We start from the raw sequence: 13,142 nt of genomic DNA on the forward strand, positions 1-13,142 counted from the left end.
CAGGGAGTACAGGAGAGGGCTGAGAACACACCCTTGTGGGGCCCCAGTGTTGAGGGTCAGAGGGGTGGATGTTGTTTCCCATCTTCACCATCTGGGGGCGGTGGAGATGTTGTTTCCTATCTTCACCACCTGGGGGTGGCCCGTCAGGAAGTCCAGTACCCGGTTGCACAGGGCCGGGTCTCGAGCTTAATGACAAGTTTGGAGGGTACTATGGTGTTAAATGCTGAGCTGTAGTCGATGAACAGCATTCTTACATAGGTATTCCTCTTGTCCAGATGGGATAGGGCAGTGTGCAGTGTGATGGCGATTGCATCGTCAGTGGACCTATTGGGGTGGTCAGCAAGTTGGAGTGGGTCTAGGGTATCAGGTAGGGTGGAGGTGATATGAACCTTGACTAGTCTCTCAAAGCCATTCATGATGACAGAAGTGAGTGCAATGGGGCGATAGTCATTTAGTTCAGTTACCTTAGCTTTCTTGGGTACAGGAACAACGGTGGCTATCTTGAAGCATGGGAGGACAACAGACTGGGATAGGGATTGATTGAATATTTCCGTAAACACACCAGCCAGCTGGTCCTGCGCATGCTCTGAGGACACGGCTAGGGATGTCGTCTGGGCCGACAGCCTTGCGAGGGTAAACACGTTTAAATGTTTTACTAACATTGGCCACGGAGAAAGAGAGCCCACAGTCTTTGGTAGCAGGCCGTGTCAGTGGCACTGTATTGTCCTCAAAGCGAGCAAATAAGTTGTTTAATTTGTCTGGAAGCAAGACGTCAATGTCCGCGACGGGGCTGGTTTTCTTTTTGTAATCCATGATTGACTGTAGACCCTGCCATATACGTCTCGTGTTTGAGCCGTTGAATTGCGACTACTTTGGCTCTATACTGACGCTTTTCTTGTTTGATCGCCTTGAAGGGAAATGCTGTACTGTTTGTATTCGGGCCATGTTTCCAGTCGCCTTGCCATGATTAAAAGCGGTGGTTCGAGCTTTCAGTTTTGCGCGAATACTGCCATCAATCCACGGTTTCTGGTTAGGAAATGTTTTAATTGTCTCCGATGCACTTGCTAATAAACTCGCTCACAGAATCAGTGTATACATCAATGTTATTGTCTGAGGCGATCCAGAACATATCCCAGTCCATGTGATCGAAGCAATCTGATTGGTCAGATGAGCATTGTGTAGACCTGAGCACGGGCGTTTCCTATTTTAGTTTCCGTCTATTGGCTGGGAGCAACAAAATGGCATTATGGTCAGATTTGCCGAAGGCAGGGTGGGGGAGGGCTTTGTATGCATCTCAGAAGTTAGAGTAGCAATGATCCAGAATGGTACCAGCTCGGGTCGCACATTCGATATGCTGATAGAATTTAGTAAGTCTTGTTCTCAGGTTAGCTTTGTTAAAATCCCCAGCTACAATAAATGCACCTCAGGATGTATGGTTTCCAGTTTACATAAAGTCCAGTGAAGTTCTTTCAGGGCCGACGAGGTATCTGCTTGGGGGAGATATACACGGCTGTAATTATAATCTAAGAGAATTCTCTTGGAAGATAATGCGGTCGGCATTTGATTGTAAGGAATTCTAGGTCAGGTGAACAAAAGGACTTGAGTTCCTGTATGTTGTTAGGATCACACCATGAGTCGTTAATCACAAGGCATACACCTCCGCCCTTCTTCTTACCAGAGAGATGTTTGTTTCGGTCAGCGCGATGCATGAGGAAACTGGGTGGCTGTACCGACTGACAACATATCCCGAGTGAGCCATGTTTCCCTGAAACAGAGAATGTTACAATCTCAGATGTCCCTCTGGAAGGCAACTCGTGCCCTAATTTCATCCACCTTGTTATCTAGAGACTGGACATTGTTGAGTAATATGCTTGGAAGCGGTGGATGGTGTGCTCGCTTTCTAAGTCTGTCCAGTAGGCTGCTCCACGTGCCTTTCCTGTGGCGACCTCGTTGTTTTAGGTCGGCCTCTGGGATAAGATCCCATGACAAAGGATTCGCTTCGGGAAAGTTGTATTCCTGGTCGTAATCGCTTTTATATCCAATAGTTATTCCTGGCTGTGTGTAATAACACTTGAGGTTTTCTGTGCTAACAATGTCAGAAATAAAACTTTAAAAAACAAATTACTGCATAGTTTTCTAAGGACCTGAAACGAGGTGACCATCTCTGTCGGCGCCATGCGGTGTGTTTTCACTTTTAACAATAAACAAGCTTTTTTGCATTTACTTCCATTGTCCTCCAAGAGTTGCTGAATATCTTCTACTGCAGTTTGTTCCTCAATTCAAGCACCTTGGTTTGAGAGCGAGGTAGCAGCAGTGCTCCTCCCAAAGCTTTGTGATTATCCACAGCAAACGGTATGCTGTGTGTTTTCTTTACTTTGTTGGCTTCATTTGGCTTGAGGGAGTTTGAGTCTACTTGCGTAGGCTACTGTTTCTCCTCTCCAACCCCTTATTGTTGAGCATTCAGGATGTGGCTCAGAACAGCCTAGCTACACTATTTTAATCTTTATTTAACTAGGCAAGTCAGTTAAGAACAAATTCTAATTTAGAATGACGGCCTATGCCGGCCAAACCCAGACGATGCCGAGCAAATTGTGCGCCGCCCTATGGGACTCCCAATCACGGCCGATTGTGATACAGCCTGGATTCAAACCTGACATGCAGTGCCTTAGACCGCTGCGCCACTTGGGAGCTAAACAAGTAGCTCCTGTATGTAGGTTAAAGTGTACAGCTTAAATATTGAAGTCGCCCAACTTTGGATTTGCACTAACTGTCTGGATGTCTTCGTAGGTCCAGGCTAGACAGATTTGGTCTTGAAATGCCAGAATGTGCCTTATGTTCAAAGATTAGTTGGGTCCTTGTAAACCCTTCAATAGTAATAACAAAATGTGGAGCATAACACTCAGATAAACTTTCTTGCAAATGTTTTATTTATTTATTATTTTTATAATTTTGCTGGCAAAATATAAATACAAATGAGATATTTTAATTACAAAAAAAACACAAATAGTATAACTGCTACTGTTCTGCAATAGCCACCCTGTTATGTACAAGTTCTGTACCGAAGGGCAAATATCTTCTCATCTTTAAACCTGTAATATTATACAAAAACACATCTCTTCAGTTTTGCAAGTGAAATGAGAGACTAAATGAGAAGCAGATTGAACACAGGTACAAAACAGCCCCTGAGGGTGATGAGAGTGCTAACTCTGTCTGAGTAGAACAAAAACCTATACAACTGATCCTCATCATGTGCTTCCTATGAACAAAAAATGTGACATTCAAAGCGCTGCCTCAGTGCTCAGACACACACTATGGCATATAAACTGACACACACACACATATATTATACTGTTTAACACACAAACAACCTTCCAATCATGATAACACAACCACACTCTCGCTCACACAATTGCAGGAGAGAAATCAAGATAACATTTCCAGATATATTTATAATTATATTAATACATTTATAAAAATAAGACAAATGTTAATTTACAGTCGCCTCTTCATCTTCGCTTGATGTACAGACACATTCAGGTCTCTGCTGCTCTGTCTGTCCGTTCGTCCATACAGTCTAGAGCAGGAGTTCATCTCAGATCTCAGGGCAGGGGTCTTACTCATTCACCTATCGTAGACCCCCACTGTAGAGTAGGGATTCAGAAATCTGAGTCAAAGTTCAGGGTCAGGGATAACAACCTCCTGTTAGCGTTAGCATTAGCTTTAAAATTAGCGTTACCATTAGTCTTAGAGTTAGTCTTAGCTTTAGCATTAGCCATAGCCCTAATGTTCCCATTGACATTAGCCTTAGCATTAACGTTAGCCTCCAGGGGTTCGTCCCAGCGGTCATCCAGGCACTCCAGGGTGGATCCCAGCAGAGCGGCCAGCTCAGCACTCCCCTCCACCAGGTCCAGCAGCTCCTTGCTGTCTGGCTGGAAGCCCTCCAGCTCGTCTGGGCAGGAGAAGAGCTGGGAGAGGGAGGCCTGGCGGTAAAACTCTGCCTCGGCCATCGTCACCACCTTCATGTGGGGGAAGGAGGAGCGGAATGAACGGGCCGACATCCGCAGCTTCCGGAGAACATCTGAGAGGAGAAGCCAGTTCCTGGACCTGGGGGGTGGGGGGAGGATTCGGGACCGCAAGGATTTACACGCAAGAGATTAACAAATGGTCTTGGTTTACAATCTGTCACTTTCATCTCACTCTCTCATTCTGTACTCTTTCACTGCTTCTATCCAATCATATTGATTTCTGTGTGTGTGTGTGTGTGTGTGTGTATACACTCACCCCTGCGACAAGGACACCTGGATGTTGTAGCAGGGGAGGAGGGGTTGATTGGAGAACTCAAACTCAAAGAGCTCCCTCCTGTCCCCGTCATCTTCCTCTGGCCCTGGGGGATCCGCCAGCATGTTACACACACTGCCCTCCTCTAAGGACTCTGAGACATGGAGAAAGGGATACACAGTTAGAATAACACAAGTCCACTGCCCTCTTCTAACGACTCAAAGTATTCACAGCCTTGGACTTTTCCATGTTGTTGTGTTCCAGCATGAGATGCTGTGTCAGTGGCATACACACAATGCCCCATCATGCCACAGTGGAATTAGGTTTTAGAATTTTATACAAATTAATTTCAAATGTCTTGGGTCAATAAGTATTTAACCCCTTTGTTATGTCAAGACTAAATACAGTCAGGAGTAAATAAGTCAAAACACCAGTCTCAACGGCGAAGAGGCGACTCTGCGATGCTGGCTTTCTAGGCAGAGTTGCAAAGAAAAAGCCATATCTCGGGCTGGACAATAAAAAGAAAAGATTAAGATGGGCAAAATAACAGACACTGGACAGAGGAACTCTGCCTAGAAGGCCAGCATCCCGGAGTCGCCTCTTCACTGTTGACGTTGAGGCTGGTATATTTTTGTTTATACCTAAAGGGGTCCTAAAATTCAAAATCAGAATGCTAAATGATCCTTGGTATGACCATCTTAAAACAATTCCAAATAGCTTAGTAGAACTACCCCCAGTCAAACGTTTAGACACACCTACTCATTCAAGGGATTTTATTTGGACTATGTTCTACATTGTAGAATAATAGTGAAGACATCAAAACTATGAAATAACACATATGGAATCACGTAGTAACCAAAAAGTAGCCACCCTTTGCCTTGATGATTGCTTTGCACACTCTTGGCATTCTTTCAACCAGCTTCATGAGGTAGTCACCTGGAATGCATTTCAATTAACAGGTGTGCCTTGTTAAAAGTACAATTGTGGAATTTCTGTCCTTCTTAATGCGTTTGAGCCAATCAGTTGTGTTGTGACAAGGTAGGAGTGGTATACAGAAGATAGCCCTATTTGGTAAAAGACCAAGTCCATATTATGCTCAAATAAGCAGAACTGATATTGCAGGCGAAAGCTCTTATTTAGAAACGTCTGCATTCCTATTGAGCAGTGAAGGGGATATCAACAAGATTCCTTTTTCTATGGCTTCCCTAATGCATCTAGTGTCACAAGACAGTTTCAGGCTTTTATTTTGAAAAATGAGCGTGAGCGACAACATTGCGTCAGTGGTCAGCTGGTGGCTCTCAGATTGATATGTGCGTAATAGACAAATGCGGCCATTGTTTCTCTCTATCCTACTAAGAAGCCAACTGATCCGGTTGATATTATCGAATAGATATTTGAAAAACACCTTGAGGATTGATTATAAAAAAAAAACTTTGCCATGTTTCTGTCTTATGGATCTAATTTGGAATATTTTTCGGCGTTGTCGTGACCGCAATTTCCGGTCAATTTCTCAGCCAAACGTGAAGAACAAACGAGGCTGTGTCGGCTACAAAAATAATCTTTATGGAAAAAAGGAACATTTGCTATCTAACTGGGAGTCTCGTGAGTGAAAACATCCAAAGCTCATCAAAGGTAAACGATTTAATTTGATTGCTTTTCTGATTTGTGACCATGCTGCCTGCTGCTATCTAGGCATAATGCTATGCTAGGCTATCGATAAACTTACACAAATGCTTGTCTTGCTTTGGCTGTAAAGCATCATTTCAAAATCTGAGATGACATGGTGATTAACAAAAGGCTGTTTCAATATATTTCACTTGTAATTTCATGAATATGAATATTTTATTTCAACATTTGGGATTCCAAAAATCATCCAGTCAGATCAGGGGTCTAACTTTAACTTTAAGCTGTTTGAGAACCTGAGCAAATAAATGGGAGGTAAACACAAGTCTACTGCGTTCCATGCCCAGAGCCAGGGAGCTTTGGAACGTTTTCAAACTTTAAAATCCTTGCTTCGTGCATACTGTACAGAACTGTCTGCAGATTGGGGGGAGGGGTTACCTTGGCTGTTACTAGCTGCTCGTGAAGTAGTACAGGAAAGCACAGGGTTTAGCCCAAATTACTTAGTGTTTGGACATAAGGTGTGTGGACCTTTAGCGTTGTTGCAGGATGGTTGTTTGCCTGAGGAACCACCTCAGAACCTTATTGACTATGTAAATGGTCTTAGGTTGAAGTTGTATAGGGCTGGTGAACTGGCGAAAGAAAAACTGAAATATGACGGACAGGCTGAGCTGCTTGAGTTTAGTCCCGGTGATCGGGTACTTTCTCTTCTGCCTCTTGTAAGTTCACCTTTTCAGGCAAAATACTGTGGTCCTTTCACTGTGTTGCGTAAAGTGTCAGATTTGAACAATCTTATTGAAACCCCTAGTCATACATAGGAAGTCCTCTAAATTATGCCATGTCAACCTGTTAAAATGTTATCACTCCCGTGATCTAAGCAAAGTTGAAGGCACTCCAGTGGTGAGGTCAGCGTTGACTGCTGCTCCAGTCACTGCATATTGTCTTTAATTTGGTGGAGGGGGAGAAGAGGTAGTTAGGGTTTCGGATGAGGTCTTACAAGGTCAGTTGAAGAACCTCCAGACTTACTTAATTGAGCATGATATAGACATCGGAGATGCTAAGCCTATTAAACAGAGATTTTATAGTGTATCTGAGGAGAAGAGACTGCAATTGGAAACAGAGGTGCAGTATATGTTGGACAATGGTATTGCGGAGCCATGTTGTTCAAATTGGGCTTCACCCTGTCTTTTGGTCAACAAGTCTGATTCCACATTCAGACCTTGCACTGATAATAGAAAAGTTAACAATGTTACTAAAGCAGACCTTTACCCTCTTCCTAGGATGATGGACTGTATTGATCAAGTTGGGTCAGCAAATTTGATCTTTTAAAGGGATATTGGCAAGTACCCCTTACCAAAAGAGCTTGTGAGATTGCTGCCTTTATAATAACGCCATCTGGTTTGTTCTCTTATACAGTGATGGCTTGCGGAATGCTCCAGCCACCTTCCAGAGGCTAATGAATCGGGTGGTCTCAGGTCTGGAAGGGTGTGCCGTGTATTATACAGTGATGGCTTGCGGAATGCTCCAGCCACCTTCCAGAGGCTAATGAATCGGGTGGTCTCAGGTCTGGAAGGGTGTGCCGTGTATTATACAGTGATGGCTTGCGGAATGCTCCAGCCACCTTCCAGAGGCTAATGAATCGGGTGGTCTCAGGTCTGGAAGGGTGTGCCGTGTATTTGGACGGCGTGGTCGTCTACTCCGACTCCTCGGAGGAGCATGTTTGGAGAGTACAAGCCCTGTTCGAAAGACTGGTGTGGGCCAGGTTGACTATCAATTTGGCTAAATGTGAGTTTGCCAAAGCTACATTCACATACCTAGGCAAGGTTGTTGGTCAGGATTTTGTTGATGCGTTGGGCTTTGTTCTTGCAACCATTAAACCTTGATATTAGACACAGAGGGTCCTGTGCTCCTTTAACCTAGTTTGTATCTTCTATCTGCTGACCCCTACAGGCTGTCTGCTCCTCTTTCCTCTTAAATTGCTCCCCAGGTACCAGGGCTGCCGAGTTTGAGGGGCGGACAGTCAGCTGGGGTACACGGGGCTACTGCTAGGAGCCGGGAGGGGACTTTGGGGGGGGGACTTTGGATTGTTTTGAATATGTTGGGCCGAAATTTGGGTTGAGGGTGGGACCCTCATTTTAAGGAGGGGGGTCACGGGCGGTTCCTCCTGCAGGCAGAGGGTCGTTAGTGATTGGAGCCACCTGGGCTCAGGGTATTTAAACTACTTCACTAACCACTCGTCTCTCTCTCTGCTCCTCCAGGTATGATCCTGTTTTGTTTGTTCCTTAGTCATTTTCACTCAGTCATATTCACAGATTCACGCATCCCTGCACTTTACATTATGATACTTTCACCACTCATTCCTTTTTCTTTGTTTAAAGTTAATAAAGAAAAGTTTTGATTGGCCTATACCTGTTTGTTTCCCAACATTTTTGCCTGTGACAATATGAAATCTGTGCTTTGGTCTGAGTCCAAATTTGAGGTTTTTGGTTCCAACAACTGTCTTTGTGAGACGCAGAAAGGATGATATTATCTGCATGTGTGGTTCCAACCGTGAAGCACGGAGGTGGTGGTCTGATGGTGCTTTGCTGGTGACACTGTGTGTGATCTATTTATAATTCAAGGCGCACTTAACCAGCATGGCTACCACAGCATTCTGCTGCGAAATGGCATCCCATCTGGTTTGCGCTTAGTGAGACAATAATTTGTTTTTCAACAGGACAATGACCCAAAACACACCTCCAGCTGTGTAAGGGCTATTTGACCAAGAAGGAGAGTGATTGAGTGCTGCATCAGATGACCTGGCCTCCACAATCACCCAACCTTAACCAAATTGAGATGGTTTGGACCACAGAGTGAAGGCAAAGCAGCCACCAAGTGCTCAGCACTTGTGGGGACTGCTGGAAAACGACCCAAAACAATGACGCCGCAGACGGTCAGGCTCCGTAAACGGGCACATCGCCCACCGCTTCTGAGTATACTACTAACCGATGTCCAGTCTCTTGAAGGGTTGCCTTCCAGAGAGACATCAGAGATTAACGATTAACTCCATTTCGTTGCTCCTAGCCTATAGACAGGAACCGCCCAGGTACGACCAATCTGATTCCACCCTTCAAGATTGCTTCGATCACGTGGACTCCCTAAATTTTATCAGCATATCGATTGCGCAACCAGGGGTGGTAAAACCTTGGATCATTGTTACTCTAACTTCCGCGACGCATATAAGGCCCTGCCCCGCCCCCCTTTCGGAAAAGCTGACCACGACTCCATTTTGCTGATCCCTGCCTACAGGCAGAAATTAAAACAAGAGGCTCCCACGCTGAGGTCTGTCCAACGCTGGTCAGACCAAGCTGACTCTACACTCCAAGACTGCTTCCATCACGTGGACTGGGACATGTTTCGTATTGCGTCAGATGGGAATATTGACGAATACGCTGATTCGGTGTGCGAGTTCATTAGAACGTGCGTCGAAGATGTCGTTCCCATAGCAACGATAAAAACATTCCCTAACCAGAAACCGTGGATTGATGGCAGCATTCGCGTGGAACTGAAAGCGCGAACCACTGCTTTTAATCAGGGCAAGGTGTCTGGCAACATGACTGAATACAAACAGTGCAGCTATTCCCTCCGCAAGGCTATTAAACAAGCTAAGCGTCAGTACAGAGACAAAGTGGAATCTCAATTCAATGGCTCAGACACAAGAGGCATGTGGCAGGGTCTACAGTCAATCACGGACTACAAGATGAAATCCAGCCCAGTCACGGACCAGGATGTCTTGCTCCCAGGCAGACTAAATAACTTTTTGCCCGCTTTGAGGACAATACAGTGCCACTGACACGGCCTGCAACGGAAACATGCGGTCTCTCCTTCACTGCAGCCGAGGTGAGTAAGACATTTAAACGTGTTAACCCTCGCAAGGCTGCAGGCCCAGACGGCATCCCCAGCCGCGCCTCAGAGCATGCGCAGACCAGCTGGCCGGTGTGTTTACGGACATATTCAATCAATCCCTATACCAGTCTGCTGTTCCCACATGCTTCAAGAGGGCCACCATTGTTCCTGTTCCCAAGAAAGCTAAGGTAACTGAGCTAAACGACTACCGCCCGTAGCACTCACTTCCGTCATCATGAAGTGCTTTGAGAGACTAGTCAAGGACCATATCACCTCCACCCTACCTGACACCCTAGACCCACTCCAATTTGCTTACCGCCCAAATAGGTCCACAGACGATGCATTCTCAACCACACTGCACACTGCCCTAACCCACCTGGACAAGAGGAATACCTATGTGAGAATGCTGTTCATCGACTACAGCTCGGCATTCAACACCATAGTACCCTACAAGCTCGTCATCAAGCTCGAGACCCTGGGTCTCGACCCCGCCCTGTGCAACTGGGTACTGGACTTCCTGACGGGCCGCCCCCAGGTGGTGAGGGTAGGCAACAACATCTCCTCCCGCTGATCCTCAACACGGGGGCCCCACAAGGGTGCGTTCTGAGCCCTCTCCTGTACTCCCTGTTCACCCACGACTGCGTGGCCACGCACGCCTCCAACTCAATCATCAAGTTTGCGGACGACACAACAGTGGTAGGCTTGATTACCAACAACGACGAGACGGCCTACAGGGAGGAGGTGAGGGCCCTCGGAGTGTGGTGTCAGGAAAATAACCTCACACTCAACGTCAACAAAACTAAGGAGATGATTGTGGACTTCAGGAAACAGCAGAGGAACACCCCCTATCCACATCGATGGAACAGTAGTGGAGAGGGTAGCTAGTTTTAAGTTCCTCGGCATACACATCACAGACAAACTGAATTGGTCCACTCACACTGACAGCGTCGTGAAGAAGGCGCAGCAGCGCCTATTCAACCTCAGGAGGCTGAAGAAATTCGGCTTGTCACCAAAAGCACTCACAAACTTCTACAGATGCACAATCGAGAGCATCCTGGCGGGCTGTATCACCGCCTGGTACGGCAACTGCTCCGCCCTCAACCGCAAGGCTCTCCAGAGGGTAGTGAGGACTGCACAACGCATCACCGGGGCAAACTACCTGCCCTCCAGGACACCTACACCACCCGTTGTTACAGGAAGGCCATAAAGATCATCAAGGACATCAACCACCCGAACCACTGCCTGTTCACCCCGCTATCATCCAGAAGGCGAGGTCAGTACAGGTGCATCAAAGCTGGGACCGAGAGACTGAAAAACAGCTTCTATCTCAAGGCCATCAGACTGTTAAACAGCCACCACTAACATTGAGTGGCTGCTGCCAACACACTGTCATTGACACTGACCCAACTCCAGCCATTTTAATAATGGGAATTGATGGGAAATTATGTAAATATATCACTAGCCACTTTAAACAATGCTACCTTATATAATGTTACTTACCCTACATTATTCATCTCATATGCATATGTATATACTGTACTCTACATCATGGACTGCATCCTTATGTAACACATGTATCACTAGCCACTTTAACTATGCCACTTTGTTTACTTTGTCTACACACTCATCTCATATGTATATACTGTACTCGATACCATCTACTGTATGCTGCTCTGTACCATCACTCATTCATATATCCTTATGTACATGTTCCTTATCCCCTTACACTGTGTATAAGACAGTAGTTTTGGAATTGTTAGTTAGATTACTTGTTGGTTATCACTGCATTGTCGGAACTAGAAGCACAAGCATTTCGCTACACTCGCATTTAACATCTGCTAACCATGTGTATGTGACAAATAAAATTTGATTTGATTTGATTTGACTGGGATATGTTTTTCGCGTCGAACAACATTGATGTATACGCTGATTTGGTCAGCGAGTTTATTGGTGGTGATGTAACCACGGTGACAATTAAAACCTTCCCCAACCAGAAGCCGTGGATTGATGGCAGCATTCGAGCAAAACTGAAAGCACGAACCACTGCTTTTATTCAGGGCAAGGTGACCGGAAACATGACCAAATACAAACAGTGTAGCTATTCCCTCCGCAAGGCAATCAAACAAGCTAAGCGTCAGTATAGAGACAAAGTAGAGTCGCAATTCAACGGCTCAGACACGAGACGTATGTGGTAGTCTACAAAAGAAAAAGCAGCCCCGTCGCAGATCATGATGCCATCAGGATGCCTTGTTCCCAGACAGAATAAACAACTTTTTTGATTGCTTTGACGACAATACAGTGCCACTGACACCACTACCAAATCATGCAGGCTCTCCTTCACTGCAGCCAACGTGAGAAAAACATTTAAATGTGTCAACCCTCGCAAGGCTGCATCCCCAGACGGCATCCCCAGCCGCGTCCTCAGAGCATGTGCTAGCTAGTGTGTTTACAAACGTATTCAATCAATCAATCCCTAACCCAATCTGCTGTTCCCACATGCTTCAAGAGGGCCAACATTGTTCCTGTTCCCAAGAGAACTAAGCGACTATCGCCCCGTAGCACTCACTTCTGTCATCATGAAGTGCTTTGAGAGACTAGTCAAGGACCATATCACCTCCACCCTACCGGCCACCCTAGACCCACTTCAGTGTGCTTACCGCCCCAATAGGACCACAGACGAAGGAATCGCCATCACACTGCCCTATCCCATCTGGATAAGAGGAATACCTATGTAAGAATGCTGTTCATCGACTACAGCTCAGCATTTAACACCATTGTACCCTCCAAACTTGTCATTAAGCTCTCGACCCCGCCCTGTGCAACTAGGTCCTGAACTTCCTGACGGGCCGCCCCCAGGTGGTGAGGGTAGGTAACAACATCCCACAAGGGTGAGTTCTCAGCCCTCTCCTGTACTCCCTGTTCACCCACGACTACGTGGCCTTGCACGACTCCAACTCTACCATCAAGTTTGCAGACGACACTACAGCGGTAGGCTTGACAACGACGAGACGGCCTACAGGGAGGAGGTAAGGGCCCTCGGAGTGTGGTGTCAGGAAAATAATCTCACACTCAACGTTAACAAAACAAAGGGGATGATAGTAGACTTCAGGAAACAGCAGAGGGAGCAGCCCACTATCTACATCGACAGGACAGTAGTGGAGAGGGTGGAGAGTTAAGTTCCTCGGCGTACACATCGGGGACAAACTGAAATGATCCACCCACACAGACAGCGTGGTGAAGAAGACTCAGCAGCGCCTCTTCAACCTCAGGAGGCTGAAGACATTTGACTTGTAACCAAAAACACTAACAACTTTTACAGGTGCACAATCACAGGAAGGCCAAAAAGATCATCAAGGACA

At 46.0% G+C, this 13,142-nt stretch overlaps 1 protein-coding gene across 3 annotated transcripts in view; it reads right to left on the reverse strand.

Annotated features, from left to right (window-relative positions):
* Positions 1-2,904: 2,904 nt before the first annotated feature.
* Positions 2,905-13,142, reverse strand: part of LOC118366611 (BCL-6 corepressor-like) — a 96,158-nt gene continuing 85,920 nt past the window's right edge. For all 3 annotated transcript variants that reach the window (XM_052493278.1, XM_052493276.1, XM_052493277.1), the window contains 2 exons: positions 4,282-4,432; positions 2,905-4,104 (listed from right to left, as the gene is read on the reverse strand). In XM_052493278.1, coding sequence (XP_052349238.1) covers positions 3,657-4,104; positions 4,282-4,432 — 599 coding nt within the window. In that variant the 3' untranslated portion in view covers positions 2,905-3,656. The remainder of the gene's footprint in view (positions 4,105-4,281; positions 4,433-13,142) is intronic.

Source organism: Oncorhynchus keta, chromosome 34 (assembly GCF_023373465.1).
Source record: "Oncorhynchus keta strain PuntledgeMale-10-30-2019 chromosome 34, Oket_V2, whole genome shotgun sequence".
Classification (NCBI taxonomy): Eukaryota; Metazoa; Chordata; class Actinopteri; order Salmoniformes; family Salmonidae; genus Oncorhynchus; species Oncorhynchus keta.